Genomic DNA, 24,057 nt, shown 5'->3' with positions numbered 1-24,057 from the left:
CAAACAGCCTTTTATTAATTAAAAAAGTAAAAAGGAACACAATTTGTTTGTTTGCATATAAGAGAAAGTGAGCAATATGCAGACAGCTGCCACCCGTGCTGAGCCATCAACCTGTCTGTCCAATCACTTTTTGGGATAAACAGAGCATTATACATGACTCCAATCATCAGATGCACATGTCTTAAAATCTCCAAACACATGTAAATACTGGATAGATTTACTAAACAGGGCAAATTAGCGTGAGAGCGCAATTCCATAAAAACACAGATGGGAGGGGAAATTCTGTGGGTGATTTACTGACAATGTGCACATTAAAAAACAACAGCAGCCAGATCATTTCCATAGTGAATCATGATGGTACTATTTTAATGACAAATATGGTTTGTGCTGGCACAAGCTGTTAGTAAATCTGGCCCTTAAATTCTTAAAAAACTTTGAACATCAAAACATGATCATTACTTTGATAATAAAAAGGCCACACATGTCCAAAATCTCAGGACTCGGGTATAACTCGGTTATTTTGTGAATGGCAATAACTATGTCAGACTGAAAAAGTCTTGTGCATGTATTATTCTAACTGTCCATCTCTCACTATTGTTTCAGCTGTGGAATGACAAAGTACAGCTGCCAAATGAATGCATACTGTGTTTCTAAAAGAAACGTAAAATATGCCCTTAAGATATTCTCTATGAGGTTCAAATTCTCTGAATTTTTGCAGAAACATAAAAATGAGAGCATATACTCACAGCAGGCGTTTGACTTGGTTCCAAGGTTATTACTGGGGATGCCAAAATAGTTATCAAAGAGATGAGGCCAACCATTATTGTCTCCTAGAAGAAAAACAACATGAAGTAAAAGGTTACTGAATCAAACACATGCTGCTTGTCATTGCTAACAAAGCTGTTTGCTGTGGCACAGATGTTCACAGGTGTGACAGACAACACACTGATGGCACAGCAAAGCCCACAATGAGAAATTCAAATGGCTAAGAACCATTTTGCCGGGTCTTTAGTTGAACAAATGTGCATCCACTCATTCTCTCAGGGGAAATTGCATAATACATAATAATGCATTTGGGTTTGTTCTTTTTTAAGAATCAGGTTAACCTACTCAGCAACCCCTGTCAATCATCTTGACACTGTTTGCCAACTACAAAAGTCATGGAGGAAATGAAGCCGGTAGCATGCAAATAGGTGTGACTTTTGTGCCGTTTCCTGTCTCCTGACACCTCACACTTAACATCTCAAACAAATTAAACCCAACCTTCCGGCTCACTCAATACACCTTCATCAATCACTGTCTGGGTGATCTCATTCATATTTGTATGTATTCAAATGCAAAGCGCCCATGTACAATATCACTCAACAGTTTGAGGTCAGTATGTTTTTTTTTCCCTTTAATTCGTTTTTCAAGAAATGAATACTTAGGAATTAATTTTCAGCAGGGATGGATTAAACTGCTCAAAAAATGACAGTAAAGACTTCTATATTGTTACCATTCTTTTGAACTTTCCATTAATCAAAGAATCCTGAATAAAGTATCATGGTTTCTACAAAAACATCAAGCAGCACAACTCTTTTTAACATTGATAATAATAAGAAATGATGCATTAAATCAGCATATTTATCAGCATATATATGATTTCTGAAGGATCATGTGACACTGAAGACTGCAGTATTGCCTGCTGAGAATTCAGCTTTGCCGTCACAGATATAAATTAAGTTTAAAATAAATTCAAATAGAAAACCGTCATTTTAAATTGCAATAATACTTCACAATATTGCTGTTTTTATAGTATTTGTGAGCAAATAAATCTTTGGTGAGCATATAAGACGTCTTTCAAAACATTGAAAAAAATCTTACACAATCTTAACATAAGTGAAGGAATGAGTTCTAGAACAGGACTTTATGTGAATATCTAATGTAGCACTAATGACATAATGAAACCATAAATCCAGCACACATGCTGTTTACTACTGCAGACAGAATCTGAAATATAGAAATGTAACAATGTTAAAGGCAGACTCAAGCTGGGTTCTTAATGCCAAACATGTCCAATGGTTCAACAAAAAGCACATTCTCAGCCTGACCATCTTATTTATAATCCAGCTGCGGACTGAACATCGATCTCACAGCCCAGATGGTCAACACGGGGGAATCCTGACCTGCTAACAAAACCTGCAAAAGGCCAGGGGAGCCACACTGTCCTTCTGCAATGAATTAAACACATTCAGTGCTGAGCATTAAAAGTTTAGCAAAAAAATAAAGAAAGAAAGAAAAAATGTCACCATTCAGTCATGTGCCCTTATGCAAACCCAGGAAAATGCATCAGATTTCCTGCAAAGTATAAGGTTGTTTCTTTAATTATGAGCACTTTTAAATAAAACAAACACATTTTATGTCACTTGATGGTCACATTTGGAAAATTTGGAAAAAAATTTAACCTGTTTTTATTCTTGCTACTTTTTATATTCCTAATGTGTAGACTTTACTCTTGTCCCACACTTTCAATTACAAAAAATTTAAATCACAATAACTTTCAAATAATTGAAACAAATAAACATAATCATTTCGATATTTATTAAAACAAATCATTAACCTTTTCAATATTTATTGTTTAAAAACACACAACTGTCCCACAGTTCACTACATTTCATAATTTTCACCACAATCAAGATCAAGCTGTATCTTTGTTTTCAAAATAGAAATAAACAAAAACTAAAAATATTTGGAAGATACACAAAATGCTATCTTCCTTATAAATTTGCAGGACAAATGTGTCTGTCATTTTATTCCAGAAATATGTTTAAAATAACAATAAACTGCCATTTCCACTAAGTGATTGAAATGTTCTTGATGCTTCAAAAGTAAAACGACAGTATTCTTCAAAGATGCATTTAAACCCACAGTTGATAATTAATAGCTGATAAATTAGTGACCAGTGTGATTTAACTGGACTTTAATTCTTAAAAGTCACAAGGTTGTAGGGACAATTTTAGAGATGTCATCTTATAAAAGCTCTTCTATAATAAAAGTAATGTTCCTAGTATGTTACTAAAATTGAAATCAGCCTGACAAAGAAAACTGAAGTTCTAAAAATGTTTCAGCTCAGTACTTTTAACTCAGCAGTGTTCTTTCTGTTCAATTTGAATATTAACTTCAGCCAAGTTTAACCAAGAGAATGTCTTCTGGGGTCATTAATGATAAACGTTTTTCATTTTATTTAGTGTTTAAGGATAAAGGAAATGACTTCTGCGATGCTGAAACCTCAACACGTTGCTTGCATAGCTCATTATCCATCAATTTTCTATGGCATTCCTTTCGTGCCATTCAGGTAATTGATCATGCATGGGTGAAATGCTAATGTTAATTAAACATCTAAGCTGTAGTACAAAGACCTCAAACAGTCTTTGCAGTAAATAAACTTTTCCAAGAGGGCGAACAATGTCAGGCAGCTTATACTTACTTCAGCTCTATTTTGGATGACTTTTTTTTATATACTGTGTGTGTGTATATATATATTACAACAACAACAGATGTTTTTATTTGCATTATACCACAATTTAAATCTAGGGATGTTCATAGTAAATCAATTCCTCATTTAAACTGAAATGCCAAAATAGCAAGGCTGCTGACTTTCATAAACTATTATGGGAAAAATAGATACCATTCAAACATTCATAAACAACAAAGGCATATGGCACCCTAAAAAAAAAATAATGACAGCAATTTACAGAAAAAAAAAAAAAAAAAAACTACAGATATATTGAAATATTGTCACAAAGACAAAAAGTAGGCCATATCCAGATGGAATAAACTCTTGACTGGCATCTCAATTAATATTCTCAATTAATTATTGTTCTCATTCATTATCTTGATTGCAATCAGGCTACAAAAGGATATTGTTTCTGTAAACATTTCAGTCTTGTCTAGACGCCGTAGCAAAATCATCTGCCTTCAATTAAGGTTTAGTCATGCATTCTGAAAACAACAACAACAACAACAACAACAACAAAAAAACCTTGAATTCCCATTTGGATTGTTATGTTTTCCTGTCAATGAAAAACAAGGAACTTAAAATGTACTTCCTATTAGAATTATAAAGGGACAGTTCACAAATTCTGATTTTCTCACCTTCACCTACATGCATGCTGCTCAAAAGGGAAAGTATTTGAAAAGATATAGAATGATTTGGAACATTATGACAAAGAATACATTTAGAAAAGTTATCAATTATTGGTAAACGATTGCTTTAAGATAATATTTCGGGTCCCTTCATTTGTGGGCAAGGTACTACGGAAAAAGTAAACCCTTAGTAGCCCTTAGTAAACTCTTACAACTCACAATCTTTTCTCCACTTCCACCGGATGAATCCAGGCTCTCTTTTAACTTTATACTGCACACAACACGAGTGAACAGCATTGCAATGAGTTTAAATTCATCACTGACAGGTAATGTTGCTATTTGTGTCCCAGCAAGGCTCTGACAGGTAATTTTCCCCCACCTAGCCTTATGTCACAATTACAGGAGCTCACACTCTTGGTTATATTGAGCAGCACTGAGGCAGCCATTAGTAAAGACACCATAATCTTTGCTTACATGAAAAGAGAGGAAATCCACTTGAATCTTTGACCTCTGCATTGATTTTACATGCACAAGGACAGTACAGTTTTATTACTCTATTGTGTTTTGACCCAAAGCATCAAACATAATGATCCCCAATTTATACAGAGGGTATTTCAAAAGAAAGGCTTTTCACTACTCACGGCATTACTGACCATGATTGATTTGTGATATTGTCATCCTTAATAAGTGAACAAGCATGTTTCACTGCTTTATATAAGTGGAAAGAAGCAATTTTAAGGCTTTCTGGTGATAACATGTTACCTTCTGACAAATTATCGCTAACAGCATGTAAAAAAACTGTAATGATGATGCTTAAAGAGCAGGTCATATGGTATTTTAAAGTGTCCCAATATGGTGGATACGTTAGCCGAGTGCTAACGTGACTAACTGATTAAACAATACAGTTTGTAAACCAAAATATGTCTACTGTAATGTTTGAAGAACGACAGACAAAAGACGCTTGGTCTTAGCTTTTAATCAGAACGCAGAACAGTTGTATCACAGGAGCACCAGCCGAAATCACTCATCTCTCCTGCATTAACCCTGTAACTGCCAGTGTAGCACAATAAACAGCAGTTTCACAATTATTATAAAGTGTGTGTGCTACACTACATTCTTTATTATTCAACAAAGTAATTAGAACAACGTCAGTCTACAATAATCGACATATTCTTAGGTTCACTGCAAATTTTTAGAACTACTTCAGTAAGACAGTAATATTGTGCTTGAGCTGGAAACTTAAAGCTGCACTAGGTATACGTCACATATTGGCACAAAAAACTGACATTTTGAGCACTCAATTGAAAATGTACACCTAACGTATCAATCGTACTACTTACAGGTTGTGGTTCAGAGAGCTTGTTAGTCCAAATTAAGAAGATTAGAAGCCAACGAAGATAAAAGCCCAGATTAGAGAAGCAGTTCTTGATAAAATGACAAGCACACAACAAAAGGCTCGAATTGTATTTCTGTGGTATCCTTGAACACCGCGTCTTCTAAACATGATGTAAACGCACTAATAGCAAAAGTGTTTGTGGGCAGATCAGACTCTGTTCGTATTTCGCAGGCAGGCGGGGATTATGCAAATGTGTTACCCAGTGACGTATACCCATAACAAGCAAAAGATTCGAAATTATAATGACTCGTTAAGGCGATTCAGAACCGACTCTCTCTTTTGAGAGACAATATCTTTATTTATCATGCACTTTTTTGATTAACAACTTTGCAGATTGTTTTCATTTAAGGATAGCTACGTTATAAACTGCAAAAGAGAGATTTTTCAAAAACCCATATGACCTGCTCTTTAAGATTTTGCAAAACACATAAAAACTATGCAGGTGTTTCATTTTTTGTAAAAAATCTAAGCGTTACTGCCCTGCATCCTCTATGCGTCATTGCTGGTCTTTTCAAGCTCTGCAGCAGAAATGTAAAATGACAAGGAAGATTCAGCGCTGAGATAATTTCTCCTCCCTGTGTAACATTAAGATTAATAACCTTGTTTATGCGGCTGGTCCATGACAAATTGAGCTAAATTTGTACAAAAAAATACAGGTAATGACCACTGAGATGACCACTGCATTCTAGGTAATGCAGAACATAGTTTGAATCATTAAATACTAACAAATGAATAGTCTATGAAAGTGCAGTTACTGCCTTAGAAATATTGCACGAAAAGTATAGTCTAAATGAAAAGGAATAGAACATGAGAAATGGCATAATATTTCTCTCTTTTTAAACTTTTTTAACCTTGGGTAAAGGTATGTTTCATGCTTGTATACAAATGTTTTTATTTTGGGGTGAACTATCACTTTAACTGTATCATGTGTAAAAGTCTTAGCACCAACTACAAATAAATAAATAAATAAATAATAAAAATAATAATAAATAAAATCAAATAAATAAAGAAAATGAAATACTATAGATAGAAAAAACTATTCTAAAACTTAGTGAGCTGTCCACTGCCTACATGTGTAAGTAAAAAAAAAAAAAAAAAAAAAAAAATAAAAAAAAAAAAAAAAAAAAATATATATATACAAATTTTTTGCATATATGTTGTATATATTGTATATATGGTGTTTTACTGCTATAAAAAGTACCATAGATAATTCTCAGCCTTTATACAGTACATGTAGCATCTCTATCTCTTAGAAATCGATTAAGCTTATTGAAAGAATAATCTGTCTGGCTAGCCATTACCTTGAAGATTAAATCAATGAAACTCAAGACGAGTTTCTTTATTCCACTTATTACGTCAGTGGTGTGATATACTGTTATTGTCATACTGTGTCACTATGATATGACAAATTCATTCAGCTGGGCACACTGTAAATATCAGAGTTCACAAGCCATCCATTTCATAACATGAGGCTATTTTAGAAGAGTAGCAAATATAACTCTGGGGGTTCGAATTCTAAGAAAAAACATAAGCATGTCACTGCATAACAGTCAAGCGCTACTTTTACATGATGAGTCACAGCACACACTACTACATAAACATGGTTCTCACTCACAGATGACCTTTCTAACAAATCTTCTAAGCGAGATTGATGTGACATTGCCACTGTGTTCCCATGGTGCACCTGTCATGGAGCATTTTATAATAGAGAGGACCAAATACATGCCATAAGCGCCTGACTGTAGCTTTCAACTCGATGAATGCAATATGTAGATTACTATAAGTTTCACCTAATTACTTCAATCTACTTTGAGTAGAGAATTTTTTTTATCAATTACTGACTAATCATAGTGATGCTTTACAGTTGAAAGACTGAAAAAGAAAAGTAAGCAAGATCTGAGAAATAGAACCTGTTATCCGTTCAGTCATATTCAATGACTGATGCACAATGGCATCAGTGAAGCAAAAATAAAGAAATAAAAATTATTTGACAAAACTGTGAAGCTCAAGATTAAAAAAAAAAAAAAATTAATGTTTTACTTAACATTTTTATTTGATTTGGGAAGTAAAAAATATTTTGCACTTGAACACAAAACGGATATTGTATGCTTTATTAATAATGAGGCAGAATGAGTCAGTGTGCCTGAATAATTCAATACACTGTCTAAAACTAGACAGTTGCCGTGTTAGAAACCTTGAAATGTAACCTTCAGGGCACCATATGATAGGAAGACATCAAGACATGAATTCAATTCTGAATTCAATGCAATCATAACATCCTGTCCACTAAATTACCATAATCTGGTTATTTTAGGGCAGTATGCTCTATCCTTCACTGCCTACGATATTCAACAATCCACTGCATTCAATAGTTGGCAGAAAAAAATTAAAAGGGCACCTGACAGAGCAGCTGAAAGCAGAAAATAAATTTATAAATTTATGCAATGTGATTAAATTTCCACAGAGAAATAACCATTGTCATAAAACATATTTCTTGGTCTAAAGTTCTCTTGCCTTGCAGACCTGTCTGAATCCTTAGGAGGAACTTTTATACAACAACACTGTCTGTTCAATACCTGACTGACTGACTGACAGAGCTGCCTTCAGTTTCAGACACAGTCAGTTTGAGAACAGGGCTACAGAGACTAGAAAACAACTGAACAATTTAAAACAGTTTTAGAGTTGGGTAGAGAAACTATTGGATTTATTACATAAAATTGCCCTGAAAACTTTAAATGTACTGAAGTTTTGTTTAATATTAACTGATTTGGCTGACACTCCATTATAAAAACATGTATGACAAACTAGAGTTTGAAGGAGGTATGTTTTTTTATTCTCGCCAAGGCTGCTTTTTCTTGATCTTATGTTTACCATAAAAAATATGTTTTCTATTTTACTATATTTAAAAATGTGATTTACTCCTTTGATGGCAAAGCTAAATTTTCAGCAGTCATTGCTCCAGTCTCACATGATCTATTAAAAATTATTTTAATATTCTGATTTGATGCTTAAGAAACATTTCTTATTATTATCAATGTTGAAAACAGCTGTGCTGCTTAATATTTTTGTGCAAACCATAATGGATATAAAGTTCAAAAGAATATACACAAAACATGTATTTGAAATCTAAATCTGCGCAGAGCAGTGTAAGCTATGATTTTTAAAGCATCATTATTAGAAAACCAGACTAACCACATTTTCTTATTTAGTTCACAATATGTAAATTGCCCCCATTTTTTAATGAACTGATCTAGTGTTTCCCTGAAGTCCTTATAGTATGACTTCTGATCACAAAAGATGTCAATGAGTCTAATACTTTGAGATTAAAATAGTACTGAAAATATGAAAGTGCATCTTTTCCTAAACTATAAACTTTGCAGAGTGCTCTGCTTTGAGGGACTAACACAATAATTGCTTATGCTTTTTACCATGTTTTTACTTGCTTGAATGCTTAGAGAATGCTTAAATGTTTGTCCAGAATGTATAGAGAGTGCCAGAGGAAAATTTTCAGCTCTCCAATCTACCCGACCTTTCATTCCATACCCTCGTTTACTACTAAATGATGAGAGAATGATGGGACCATTAGACAGCAGACAGAAAATTAGGAGCCCTCCCTCAATCTAAACCAATTTCAAACCAAAGTGTCCCTTTACTTTCTCTCTCTTGATGGGTTTCTAAGTTTGACAGGGTTTTTTCAATAGGGCCAACAGAAAAAAAGCTGAGAACCATGAAATGGCAGCTTTGAAAAATGCAAGATGAGAAAGATAACTGTAATTAATGTGCCCGAGAAAAGCCTTGACACATAAACCGTTTCACATACTGAGGTTCAGACAAATTATGACACGGTTGTGTTAGTCAGCGGATGTTCATGTACATGACAAATGCCTCTGCTTCATTCCATCATTTCTTTATTAAGCTACAGATCACTGCTCTATGGTGCTGCAGGACTGTGTGCCAAAGGCTACCGAGAGAATGTTAGTATTAATGCTTAGACACAACTGAATTAAAAGAAAAAGTGCACCTAAAACAAGACTTCTTAGTCTTTTCCTCACACAAAATTTCTGTATGACTTTAAAAATGACTTTTGAAAAATAGTGCACAAGTCATATGGACTACTTTTATGATACTTTTAGGATTGTTAAAGTTCATTATGTTGAAACTTTACATGGGATGTTTTACAATCATAAAACTATCCAAACGTTTGTTTCTAGAAGTACACTGTTCTTAAGTTTAAGGTTGGAAGTGACCATTACTCCAGTCTTTAATGTCACATGATCCTTCAGAAATCATTCTAATATGAAGATTTTTTCTTTTTATTATTAATGTTATTGTCAACAGTTACTTAATATTTTTGTGGAAAATGTGATAGTACACACACACACACACACACACACATTTATATTTATTGTTTTTGTGTATGTTTGATTTATTATTGAAGTAGTGTATGGTATGTACTATGAATATACAGTGAAAAACCACTTCCACTCTAGAACTTTCATTTTGACGTCTTTCATTTTACTAACTTTAGACATTAGCCTTAATCATGTATCACAGCAGACATTCTTTCTCTCCTAAGACAAATATCAAAAGTTAAAGTCAACATCGCTACTGGTTTCAGTTGCTGTTCTGCGACCTCAGATCCTAATACCCCTTAGCTTGTAACTGAAGTGATGGTTACAAACAAGCTTAATCTTTTTTAAAGGACAATAGAAATGCTACATGGTAAAAAGTTGTGATAAGATGCTTTTCAGCTCTACAGGAATCATTTGCTGAATTTATCATATTTTAGTTTTTCATGACCATTTTCTTCTCAAGGTCATTGCACACAAATTTTTCCAAAATTTTCGCTTGTTAAAAAAAAAATATGACTTCACGTTATGTCAATCATGTTTACACACTGCCTTCAAAACTTTTGTCCGTCATAAAAAAATTGGATCGGGTTTGGTTTTCTGCGTTTTTTGCATCCGTTGCAAGCATTTTGAGAGGTACTTTGACAATTCAGAGTCACCGAACAAGTGAACACCAAATTCCAGAATGGCGTCTGACAAGTTGATCCAATTCGTCTCGTAGCACAAAGCACTGTAAAGGTCCTTGCACACTAAGTTCACAGAAATTGGTGGTCTTCTTTTTAATACGTGGCTCCAGTATCGCTAGCAAAGCATCAAACTGAGCCACTGACATCCTGAAGTAAACTTTGAATCACCCGTGATAATCCCGCTGCTCCTCTCTATATCTCAGGATTGGATGGACCCAATATTTTCTCTTTCTTTTTCTCTTTTTAAGAAGAAAGAGGACAACAAAATCCTCCTCACTGCATGAAGACTTCATTTTGCAACGGATTAATTAATATGCATCAGCCTCAGTGCGGAAGGTTTCTGTGTGTGATGAATTTTTAGGGGAAATGAATATGAAATACGCATACAAAAATTTGGGACTCAGTGTGCAAGGACCTTTAAAGCCAGATTTACTAAACAGGACAAATTAGCATAAGTGCACAATTCCATAAAAGCGCTGATGAGGGCAAAATTCTGCGTGTGATTTACTGACAGTGCACATATTAAAGAACACAGACGCAGCCAGATCATTCCCATAATGACCAGTGCGATCTACCAAGAACAGTGCAAATTACCGCCTGCTTTAAGACATGCTTTTTTGATGATCGCAAACATTAGTAAATTGTGTTGCATGATTCATTTTAATACTACTCTCCCATAAATTTTGTGTCTGAAAGGGAAACTCCTACAAATGCATATTCAGTAATGTCAGGCATAAAAAATAATCGTGTCCACGCCTTTTCAGCGCTAAATCTTCACTGAGTAAATCCTGACAGTACTATTTTAATGCCAAAAGACGGTTTGCGCTGGCACAAGCTGTTAGTAAATATGTCCCTCAGTCTTTCTTCTCTTAATCTGACCTTAGATTAAAACAGTTCTCTCTCTCACTCTCTTTCTTTGGGCAGCTGTGCTTTTAAGAAACACCTTTTTGCATGCAAAAAGAGCAGTGTCGCTAGTTTGACTACTCCTTCCTCCAAAAATTCCTGTGCAGTGTTCTGTTTAAACTGTTAAGATCAGACTGTAATGCTCAAGGGACTTGTTTAAAATAAGATCAGCCCCTAACATTTGGATTCTATAGAAGGAAATGTAAAGTGGCAGGTGCAACTTGAAACAGTGGGAAAGACATGTTCTGACACTGACTAGTTTTAACAGTGCCATGCATACTGACATCCTCAAAGAACAGCTCAAGGTTGGGTCGACTTTCACACGTCTTGCTCTTACCTATATACTGTATTTGGCAGACATCTGAAAGTTGTGAACAGTTCAGAACAAGTAAACTGCAAGACAAGTTGTTTTTGCAGTTATATTTGATTCCTCCTAATATGAGCCCATTACTGTCTGCCTATTAAAATATGCAGCACATTTCAAAAGATTTCTGTCAGTATTATTTCTTTTAACAATATTCAGCAAAGATGCATTAACCCTCTATAGGATATTTATAAATGATGCTAAGAAAATACAATATTAATGTTCAACCAACAAAAATTAATTTTAATGATGTCAAATGACCACCTTCAATCAGTAAAAATTGTAGGTGGGGGGAGTGAATGTGCAGTGCTCTCTTCACCTTCAATACCACGACTGAGGTGCCCTTGAGCAAGGCACAGAACCCCCAGCTGCTCCCCGGGCGCCGCAGCATAAATGGCTGCCCACTGATAATTTTGTGTGTTAGAGTTTTGTGTGTGTTCACTGCTGTGTGTGTGCACTTTGGATGGGTTAAATGCAGAGCACGAATTCCAAGTATGGGTCACCATACTTGGCCACGTCACGTCACTTCATTATGTATGCCAGTTTGAAAGATGTGATCCATACAACAACCAGAGGTCAGGAAAGATGCCAATGTCTATTGGCATTACTATACTAAAAGGCAGCGATGCTCCAGTGATGACTGCACAAGTCAACATCTACTTACTTGTGGGATGTGTGGAATACACTGGAAAAGAAGAGTCTTGTTGACTTTCTCTTGTGCTATGATAATTTATTTGAAATTTCAAGATGAAACACAATGTTAAAGTTGTTTAAATGGTTTGAAACACTCAGACATGGTTTTCATGCAGAGAAATTCAGACAATTTGCCAAAAATAATTTACCCTAATTGTACAAAGTGAGTTATAAATGATGAAACCCTAAAAAAAGGTCAAATGTCAGATGTAAAAACTCCTAAATATAAAATATAAAGTAAATAATTTGTTTCAAGCTGTGGATTCACAATTAGTCTCATAGAGGGTTAAACTGATCAATAAATACATTTATGATGATATGAAAGATTCCCATTTCGAGTATATTTTTTTACTTTCTATTTATCAAAGAATCCTCAAAATATATATCAGGGTTTCCACAAAAAAAGCACAACTGTCAGCTAAACATGGCTGCTGAAAATTCACTCATGCCTGGCTTATTTTTTTCCACTGCTATGTAAGAATCCAGAGATAGAGATAAGAGATATATGATTAAGACATCTCACTCTAATCTTACGGTTAATCCTCAATCCTCTGTCCTGATGAATTCTGTCAGAGATTTCCCACTGGACCTCTCAATCACCACAGAACTCAGAACTCAGAAACACATATTGCCCCATCCGCCATTACTGGGGAAACGCAAATCGCACTGTTTATGTTTAAACTCGTTCTCCGAAGCACAGATGTAAATAATGTCAACTCCAAAACCCCTGCAGATCAACAACACTGATCCTCACCCCAATTAGATAAAGAGTAATAAAAAAAGAGAGTGTCAAACTGGTCGACTTTGAAACATTCATTAATGTTTCCATGCAGTGCCTTTATTTTTCATTCTATCTATTCATCCGAGCCACTCAGTGTCTTATAAATTTTCTGAATTATAATGAGAGAGTGGAATTCAAGCCAGAGTTATTTTTCTCTCCCATGCATCTCAGATCTTTAGTCTAAGATTCATTGATGGAGATTACACAAATAGAGATAAAGACAAAAGCTTTTTACACACACACACACACACACACACACACACACACACACACACACACACACACACACACACACACACACACACACACACACACACACACACACACACACACACACCTCAAATGGACTGTCAAATCTGCAATCACTACAAAAACTTTATAAAATTTGATTATATACAATTTGCTCATGCTTATTTGTGCATATACTGCCAATGATATTTAATAGTGACAGCACATAAAAAATTTATGTAAAACTTAATCACAATCTCTTATAATTTACTTTTTCAGTGAATGATGGAGATAATTGGTCTAAACAAATAACAATAAAGGCAAACATATTTAATGAAATCCAAATGATTCTGAAAATTACATCTCTGTACATCTCTGAAGAACGCAAGTAAAAGTGCTTACATCTTACCAGCTGTTCATACATTTGTACTGAGCATAATTTATCCAAACATAAAAAGATGTACAGTATGTGTCTTAAAAATTATACGACATACGAATAATGAATACTAATGAGATCAAGTAGCACATTCTCATCACAATTCATGCAATGTAAGTAAATTTAAGACTTTAACTGTAAGAAACTTTCTTTCTTTTTTTTTTTTCAAAAGCTCAAGCTGCTTAAAAAATTAATCATATGTCGAGACACAGAAAAAAAACATTAATCTGTTTAGGTTATAATTAATCATCTCTACAACCCATTAAGCTTGCAAAGAACTTATTAAACTTATTCATCTTGATATAAACAAAATGTCCTTACGTCTAAGATACAGGCTTTGATACAATTTTTCATCAAAAATATCCATTATTCATAAACAAAGATCTGGATGACAGGGTCAGCCACTTGCAGAGTCAAAAGCATTTGTAGGACTCGCTATTTTAAGACAAAAATCTTTGTATGGCCACTGAGCTTATATGAAGTCATAATTTATTCATTAAACGCTAAATTACTACATTCACCAATTTTAGATAACATATATCTGAACAATGAGAGAGCAGCAGGTGTGGGTCTGGCCTGAAATTAGCAAGGAAGCCTCATGGGAAAACAAGGCTGCCTCTGAAACAATTGCTGTTCAGAGCAGAGAGATTGCACCCTGTGTTACCATCCTTACACCAAAGCCCAACTCAAAACTGTACTCTCTTTTTTCTCGAAACATTTCGGTTTCTATGAAGAGTTGTGATGCTTTTTCAATGTCATTGGCCCTTTGATCACTGTCTTCTAATAACTCTCCAATCAACAACCCGCTCATTGATCTGACTGCTGTTAGGTCACACATTTCAGTTAATTCATTCATCCATATCTGCTAAAACAATCCCTAAAACACCTTCAAATGTATTATTATGTTGCTTCAAGAACTGTAATACCCCTTCAACAGTACTAGATGAGTGAGACATCTTATTTAACTTCCTGATTATGTCATTAAGAAGATCTATTTTGAAATATAATGCATTATTCATCCACCCCTCTATGAACTACTTCACACTCAAGCATACCTGAATAATAATGTGTCTAGTTTTGTAAATGTTTAAGCACTGTATTTGCATTTACTTAATTATAGAATTTCTATGATGTATTTTTTATCCATATTGGGCTATGAATATGCAAAATGATGAAGATATACTACACATTCATGTGTAACAAGATACATACTTCAAAAGTCTCTAAATGAAACAGACAGACAGACAGACAGACAGATAGACAGATAGACAGACAGATAGACAGATAGACAGATAGATAGATAGATAGATAGATAGATAGATAGATAGATAGATAGATAGATAGATAGATAGATAGATAGATCTATCAGTTTAGGCACATCATTATATTTCCTTACTGCTTTGTCCATTACATTTCAGCACAGAAAATGTACCACATACAGTAAATGCAATCACTTTTCAATCACATGCCTAGGGGAAACTGGTGGGGTGTGACCAAGGTTATGGGGTCCGCTGAGAGAAAGCTAATCAATTATTAGGTTAGCACATTCATCTTTGTTAGAGTTGTATGCACCAATCAGTTTCTTCTGGCTTATCATTACGGCACCCTCACAGACCACCCACAGTCCTTTCACAGACTGGTTGATGCATATTGCACACAAAACTGGAATGCACTTTTGAATAATTCCAAGCTTCAATGAGACTGTCAACAAAAATGTGTTTAAAAGTAACTGGCTTAAAAAGAGTGTTTGTGAAGAGGAACCTATCACTGGATTTGGAATGTTTTGCATAATCCAGGTTGCTAAAAGAACAACATCATGAGTTTATTTCTTTTCATAATGTTATTCTAGAAGGATTGCAATTCAGTGTGGCACAGATTCTGTCCCATTTAATATAACAACCCCACAAAATTAAAAATTCTCAAACTTCGCAAAGGTGAATGCAGCCACCCTTGTATTATTAGTTTTATTTAAAGGTACCTTGGCCAAAAATGTGCAGTTCTATACTGAAATTGTAATTTAATTATAAATAATGTAATAGGTATGTAATGAATGGACACTAAATCAATGCACAGCGTGGTACCTTATTAACACTGCATTCTGCATTTTCAGAACCAAACAAAATGGATTTTCATCTTGTACATAAAATGAAACAAAAAAGGTACACATTGAGCATATGAGAATTAATGATAATATGCTCACTGAAACCTTTAACTAATTTATCAGAGACTGAAGTATTTTCAGCAGCTGCCTGGAGTTGCATATCCAGCTGTGCATCAAGGCCTTGTTGATGGGCTGTTCCTTAAAACTAGAAGGCAATTAATCAATATACTGAGATAATTCATTTTCAATTGCTCCTTGTCATGTAGAAATCCATTGTTACTTGATATGAGAAACAAAGATTTTTAGACTTTCACATCTCAAATTTTTTTCTTGGGAAAAAGAGTTGTGTCCTTAAGAGATCTCAGCAATATCTCGAATTGTGCTCAGATATCCCGAAGTATCACTAAACATAACTACATTATTTCTCATGCTATAAAGGAAAAACCCTTGAGAAATAAAATGTTCCTTTGAGATAGCATTATATTAGTATTGCTAAACTCAAAAGCAAATATGGCTGTATAAAATACACCATAACTTGATGAAAGTACTTATAATAAGCAGGTGGGATGACAAAGCAGTTTGTTGGCTGGCGTGATTAATGTAATGCTTTGTTTATTTGGTTTTGCAAAACTCATAATCAGAAGAAAGCCTTGTGAGATATTTTGGATTCATTGGATTACTGAGAGAGAATCCAGCCTCCAAAAACACAGTCCTATTCTTATCTCCAGCTAACAAAACAATCGCAATCTACACTGTTGAAACAATTCACAAAAGAGTTTTCTACAAGAAAAAAAGGCACACTGAAGTCAAGGTTGGCTCCAAAAGGTTTAAAAAAAATCACTTTGAGATAAGGAAAAAAGCTTGAGACAAAAGATTTTTTGTAATAGAATAAACCAGCACCACAATGGAAGACTGTCTGTTGTGCAGCGCTCTAACTTCAGTTTCCAAGATTATTATGATGCTAAATCAAAGCCACACACCATTATCGATGACAAAATGTATATGAGCCCAGATGGACACTCTGTTCCTGAGGGACTTGGATTTTACAAACTGACAAAGCTCTTGAGGTTCAAAGCATTCATGGCAAAAATGACAAATGGCTTTCTCTGTGGCGTCACCCAGAGTCAAAATGTGCCCATGTCCCTGTCTTTCATCCTCATGAGAGAGTGGATGAGAGAGAGACAGAATGAGATTGACTGCGGGTGGGCCCGCATCTCCACTTTCGTTTTATATAGAGATTCAATTGTTTATCCAAAACTTCATTATCTATAAAATCTCAAAGGTATTTTTTCTTCTCTTCCTAGTTTGGAAAAATACTTGTATCATCTTACGAGAGCTCAAGTACAGCTTATCATTTAGGTCACTTGGCCTTTCATCTATATCCAACTTTTCGCCAAACAGCGAGAGCAAGCGTCTTCATGCCAGGTGCTAAGCCTGGTTAATTAATGCCTATCGTTTACAGCGATATCTGACAGTGACCTTTCTGGCCCTGAAAAGGCTTTGATAGCTCAGTTACGACAAGCGGAATGCGATAAGAAAGGTGGGAGTGGAATCTCAAATGTTCGGAATACCAGTCGTGGGGATTTGGAAAAGCATTAGAGGATCTCTCACTTCCTGTCTATCCTGTTCTGCTTGACTCAACACACAGGTCTAAGCAAATGTCTTAAGATATTATGTACACTTTGACATTTCCCTTCGTCCTGACCTTTTACAGTCTGGTGCCGACACAACGGCTTTTAATCTCCTCCCTGTTCTCCATCGTACAAAGGCCTCGAAAGAGAGAAAGACAAGGTTAAACACGGTGCCTGCCGCTGTAGGGGCCAAATGATGACACTTAAGACTGAGTTTGATACAGTCGCTGTGACAGATGCCATGAGACAGTTGACAAACGGCTGGGCTAGCACTGTTTCTGACAAGTGTGACATTATCAAAACTGCCTACATAACCACTAAGGTCAATGTTACATGTTGGTTAAGTAAATGATTACTGAGTGATCAATGGGAAATTACCACCTCTTCACAAAGAAAACAGCACTGTGGGTTATCTCTTATATTAAAAAAAAAATAATTAGCAATTGTTAACAAGTCAAGGAATGCTATTTGATTTTGAGGTGCGAGGATAATTACAACTTAATTGGTTCTTCATCAGTGCTTTGTCAGCAGATACCTTTGAGACTATTAGAAGATAATCCTGTGGAGAAAAAAAAAATCAATTGGGGCTTGGAGTCTGGTGATAAACCAAGCTGCTTAACTACTAGGCTTTTCCCTATTCAGAGAGATGGATGAGATGGTAAATTAAATATGACAATTTGTATAGATGAAAACTGCAGAAATCTTTGTTTCAGTTTGACTGATTATGTATTATAATCAGCATCCAGAAATGGAAGCAAAGTCAACTGACATGGTTGTACCTCACAGACATAAAATGGAGAAAAGGAGCAGAAATAGTCAGAATCTGAAAAGAAGAAACACTGCACAAGAATCAAAAGATGAGATGCAAAAAAAAGAAGGACAGGAGGAGAAAATATTGCAAGAATAAAAGATAACATGCAGGGAAAAAGCAGAACAGGAACAATACACTGTTATGCAATAGGGTACCTCAAATCTTGTTTCTTTATTGCTGAATACTCTAAATATCTCAGGATGTTTTATTTCAAACAATATTAAAATGGTTGCTTGAAAACAGGGCTCTTTTAAAAAAGTACAACTATATATTAACATGACTGCGAAAGTGATATTGCTTATATACAACAGTTCAATAAATAAGCACTTCATGAGTAACTTTAAATTGCATTTTAGATTAGCACTAAAAAATATTTCCCATCACTAATACACTGACTGACAATCAGTCTGTCTGGAACACTCAGCACAACACAAGCAGAGTGAAAAACACATGAAAAGTTCCAGTGCTGCTAAAGCTGGACATGTCTACAATGGGCATCCATTGTACAGTATATGCTGTATGAATCACAGCAAATGTTACAAATACTCAGAAATAGTACAGGGTATGTTTACTGATTCTGGGTTCTTATTGCTTTTTACACGTCGCATCGCTCACGTCCAATGTAGACAAGGTGTTATATCACCACTCTTGAAAGGTTGCTCAATCAATCAGATTAATTGACCAAAAATAAATCAATTTATTCTGTCTATGTGTGGTATTAAAAAATCTGTATCATGCAGTTTAAATATTGGTGTTGCCAGAGTAAAATCGGCTTTAGATAAGCAAATCTATGCTCAACACCACTGGCTTACAGTACAAAGTAAAAAAAAAAAAAAAAAAAAAAAAAAAAAAAAAGTGAAGAATAGCACACAGGAGAAATGACAAGAGACTGACAGGAATCATTCTGAACTAACCACAATTCTCCTCATCTGCCTGATTCCCACAGTCGTCCACGCCATTGCAGTGTAGTAGCTGAGGAAGACAGGTACTGAGGTTTCCACAGGGGAAGTAGCCCAGTGGGCAGTGAGTCCGATCCTCTGATACATTAAACATGGTCAGCACCACTTCAGAAGAGACAAAGACAAAGAGAAGAGAGAAATTTAGCATTATAAATTCAGTCTCAAGTTACACTGTTGCATTGGTCTGTTTCTTGGACTGTGAGGTATAGTATTTTTTTTTGCAAACATAATAGTATTTTTTATTTTGGCTATAGTAATTCACAAAGATTTCATTACATATTAATTTAATTTTAATACTGTATGTTAAATCATGTCAACTTAAACTGAATTTTTTCTTGTGTTAACTGGTAATATATTATACAGTAAATATAATATACCCCCTGACATTGTGCTGTTTTATAACGTTTTCAAAGATACAAAATGACAGAATAAAAAAAAGAAAGGTTCTGTATGTTAAACACTATTTTGACATGTATAACTGGTGGCCTCTGTATAAAAACAATGCCAGACCCGTATGATGAAGAAAAATCGCCTATCTCAAATGCAGATTGAAATATAACTATTTTAAATGTACATCACAAAGCTCTTGTACTGCAGCTACTTTTTTTCTAATGACCGATAAAAATCAAAGAAAGGTTTTATTATTCTTCACTGAACATTTCATCACAACCCTCTGTATGACTCAAATTACTGCAAGTCATTCTCAAGGCAACCTATAGATCTATGAATAAACAGCCCAACAGAAGTAGTAGTTGTGTGTCAACATGAAGAATTGCTGTAGTGTAGCAAAAGCTTTGGGGGCAGACGGTGCAGGGCGATTTATCACACAGGAGCTTTTTTACTTTCTTTCTTTTCTAAATGGGAGTAAAGCACGCTACGGTCTAGGTTGATTTATATAACAGAAAGAAATTAGATACGTTTGAAAATCATCTTATTGAAAATGTGGCAAAAAGTTTGTAATAAGGATATACACACACACACCCACACACAACATTTCAGCATAAAAGATGATTCTGCTCAGCATGTGTAATACACTTACTGTAATTTCCTATTCATTTAAACGCAAACACATGATGTCTAAAAGATCATTAAGAACCCCCTCTTTTTGAAGCGGCCTGATAACATAAAAATTTTGTAAGTTGGGTTTAGTTAAATAAATCAAAACTGCCATGATGCAATCTATGAGGAAATCACAAAAAATGTACATCCTGTTCCATTTCCTCCCTTCACTTCATTTGTTATCAAAGGAGTAAAAATCTATAAATATCTTTCTTGGAGGACCTGCATCCCGTTTCAGCTGTATTGAGTGGTGCTTGGATCAAGACGTTTATCTCGGATAAAGTTTATCTGCTTTTGAGTGCCACTTAGGATAAATCTTTAAACCGTAAGTACAAAATGGAGAACACAGACTACACAGAAACAATCGATGTAAGACATAGCTAAACTATTTTATTATTAGAAGCACTATAAAATCAATGGAATTCATTATTTGTGAATGTACTAAAGCACTAGATATTGAAATAAACACATATGCATTTGTTTTTGTCTGTCACAGTGGGGACTTTCTGACTTCTATTGTTTTTATAGACCTACTAAATCCAAGATATTTCCTATCTGCTAACCTATACCCTCAAACCTAACCTTCTTGCTTTTTTAACTTTAATTAAAACATTGTTTTGTATGTTTATCCAGCTGTTTTCCTGGTGACCGCTGGCTGTCCCCTCAATGTAGGCAAACCTTGACACACTGACTTTCACACACAAAACCAATGCTAAGTGAAATTTGTGAACACAAGGTGTATAAGAAAGGAAAACAGGATGTGGTTTTTACTCACCTTAAGTTACCTAGACAGTATTTTGTAGCATCACAGGTGCATTTACAAAATTTCTGCAGAATTTTGGCGCATACAGACTAAAATGTACCGTATGTAGCCAGCACTGATATAGCCTTCATGTGTCCCTATTATTTTCATTAGAGCGAATTTTTATATAGTAAATATATTATAAATAATCCTCGTTCATCGTCCTTCAAAACAGCCAAATTTACTGAACACTGAAAAGCAGAGTCCGACTTAAGCAAACGTTTAGGGGAGCAGGGTATGCAAATAGGCTATCTAATCTTCTTTTCTTTTTTCATACAAGCTTATATAAGTGTTTCAGCAGCGTTTAAACAACGTTTCACTGACACAAAAAGTTAGATTACAAGTTAGTCAGGCTGCGCTAAACATACGCTCGCGGCAAGAAATCGCCTTTGCGTGAAGAGGTAACCATAGCAACAGCGGCTCGCTCGTCGTCCATAATGGATGCTACATTGACGAAATATAAGGGCTCTCATTATCACCCCATCATTGAAGACTTACATATCACCAAATCTTTGGTGTTTCGTTCAAAATGTCTTCGAGGTAAAACGTATAAACTGTCGCCAAGACGAACCGATTGCACGAAAAAATTACCGAAAGAAAAAAAAATCCTCTTTTGAGAGTAAATTGCACATGGCAAAAAGGGGTAGGCCTAATAGTAAATAAAATAAATCAATATCCACCAATAATTGGCAACGTATCAAAAACAACGAAAAAAAAATCAGTTCTCACATGGTACAAAAACTTGAGATAAAATATAAACTATTTTTGAAATTATAAGCACTCTTAATAGGGAAAGTTGAACTGAGTTAGTTATATATAACGAAACCAGACTGCTTTCTCTGACTGAATGAAAGAATGAGGAAAACACAAGGTGAAGCACAACTCACCCGACACTCCGCACATCAGGATGCCGGCGATGTGAACTTGCATGTTAACGACGGCGACTGAGGATGTGATGTCCAGCAACAGTTGAAACCCGCGTGTGCTCTCTGTCTCCCCCTTACTGATTAAAAACAAGACTTGTTTAGTCCCTTGTTGTCAGTCTCCTCTAACAAAGGAAAGGAAAGTTGTGTGCGAATTGTAGGATTCGGACAGACCCGTCTGATCCGCGGAGGTGCTCAGTGCGCTCCCGTGCGCGCACGGACTGAATGTGGGACGCAGAGAGCGCACTCACATTCACAACGCACAGAAACCTGGGGGAGGGACTTTGCAATAAACTACATCGCTTTTCTTCAAATCGACGAACAAGTATAGGGGAGACGTTTTATTTAGCAACCAAAATGTTCTTTCAGACTTGACACACTGGTATATAAAATTATGTGATACTTCATAAGTTTGACTTAGTGAATAGAGTACCACCCAGACTTGTTGTCAGCAGGCTTTTATTTTTATGCCTGCCCCTTCCTTAGCTGGTCTAAAATTGCTGTCAAGACGACCTTTCAACAGGACAAGCATGACTCATCACACTCTCTCTGCCCTGTGATTGCTGCCCAGTTCAACGACATCTACATGACGATTCTCCCATGAATGGCATGATGTCGTAAAACCCTGGCTGAAGGAACATTGTGGCAGCTTGTCCTTGTGCAACAGCCAGAACTTGACCTTCAGACAGTCAAGTCCAGTTCTGGGTCACCGGCTCAGTGGGGGAAAAGCATTTTCTCAGCTTTTTGAACGTGCATTCACCCATTCACTGCACATGATACAGTGGTAAAGAAGTGATGCAAATTGATCCAAATCTGTTCAAATAAAGAAACAAACTCATCTACATCTTGGATGGCCTGAGGGTGAGTACATTTTCAGCAAATTTTCAATTTTGAGTGAACTATTCCTTTAAACTTTAAATATCCAGATGAGCCCTATTAATGTTTTGGTGATATTTAATGCCATTTCTTTATCTTTTAATGATAATAATAATAATTCTATTGTAACCAGTAAGATCTTCTTAATATTCATGCATAAGTGGATCATGAGATGAGTGCTACTCTCCTCTAATCGAATCACATCTCTTGCTCCATTTCCTCAAAGTTTTGCCACACATACACTAGGGAGAAACATGCTGTAATAAAAGAACCACTTGCTCTTTTAATTCTGAATCATAGCAAATTTACATCTAACAGCTTGAATAAGTTTACAGTGAGCTCTCTTTAACCTCCCCCTCCCTCATGACCCAGATACTCAGTTATTCCTATAACACAGACTTCCCATTACAGCAGTTATATCTCGGTGTGCTACACAGACATGAATCTAAAATATAATTTGGCTTACCAGGCAAACAGCTCCTTGTTCTTTGGGGAATTATTGACAAGAGTAACTCTTGAGTGGCACCTGACAATCTAGAATGGCCATTCTGGCAATCTGACAGTATTTATTTTAATCTTTCAATTGCTGTTTGCCTGGTACATAATTCAATCTCTGTCGGTTTGACACCGACCCTATTTAAACTCTAACAAATGCAAACCAGAGAGCTGATTTTGCAGAGCAGCTAATCTCAGAGAGGGATGCACATTTCCAAAGGAGCTTCATCACTGCTGTGCTTTCTGGGTATGCTGAAGAAATTAAAATATGTTCTAGGCAATTGCTTTTAGACACATCAATGAAAACTTAATTATTTATTGAAATAATCGTTCTCACACAAAATGTGCCAACAACATCAGTTTCTATTCTATTAGCTATGGTTGCTTAGAGATAGAGGAAGCAGTGATGTATATACATCTACCTTGTAACAACACGTCC

General features: G+C 35.4%; 1 protein-coding gene across 1 annotated transcript in view; it reads right to left on the bottom strand.

Moving 5' to 3' along the window:
• The window catches only part of LOC109048965 (relaxin receptor 1-like), a 48,211-nt gene extending 25,549 nt beyond the window's left edge, over positions 1-22,662 (bottom strand). Inside the window, exons 1-4 of the mRNA XM_042738162.1 lie at positions 22,422-22,662; positions 22,212-22,327; positions 19,419-19,568; positions 747-830 (exon numbers count right to left, since the gene is read on the bottom strand). Of these exons, the coding sequence (XP_042594096.1) occupies positions 747-830; positions 19,419-19,568; positions 22,212-22,254 (277 nt within the window). The 5' untranslated portion in view covers positions 22,255-22,327; positions 22,422-22,662. The remainder of the gene's footprint in view (positions 1-746; positions 831-19,418; positions 19,569-22,211; positions 22,328-22,421) is intronic.
• Positions 22,663-24,057: the final 1,395 nt, after the last annotated feature.

The sequence above is a fragment of the Cyprinus carpio genome, chromosome B14 (assembly GCF_018340385.1).
Source record: "Cyprinus carpio isolate SPL01 chromosome B14, ASM1834038v1, whole genome shotgun sequence".
Classification (NCBI taxonomy): Eukaryota; Metazoa; Chordata; class Actinopteri; order Cypriniformes; family Cyprinidae; genus Cyprinus; species Cyprinus carpio.
The sequence above is the reverse complement of the archived record's forward strand: the minus strand, read 5'-3'. Positions and strand labels throughout refer to the sequence as shown.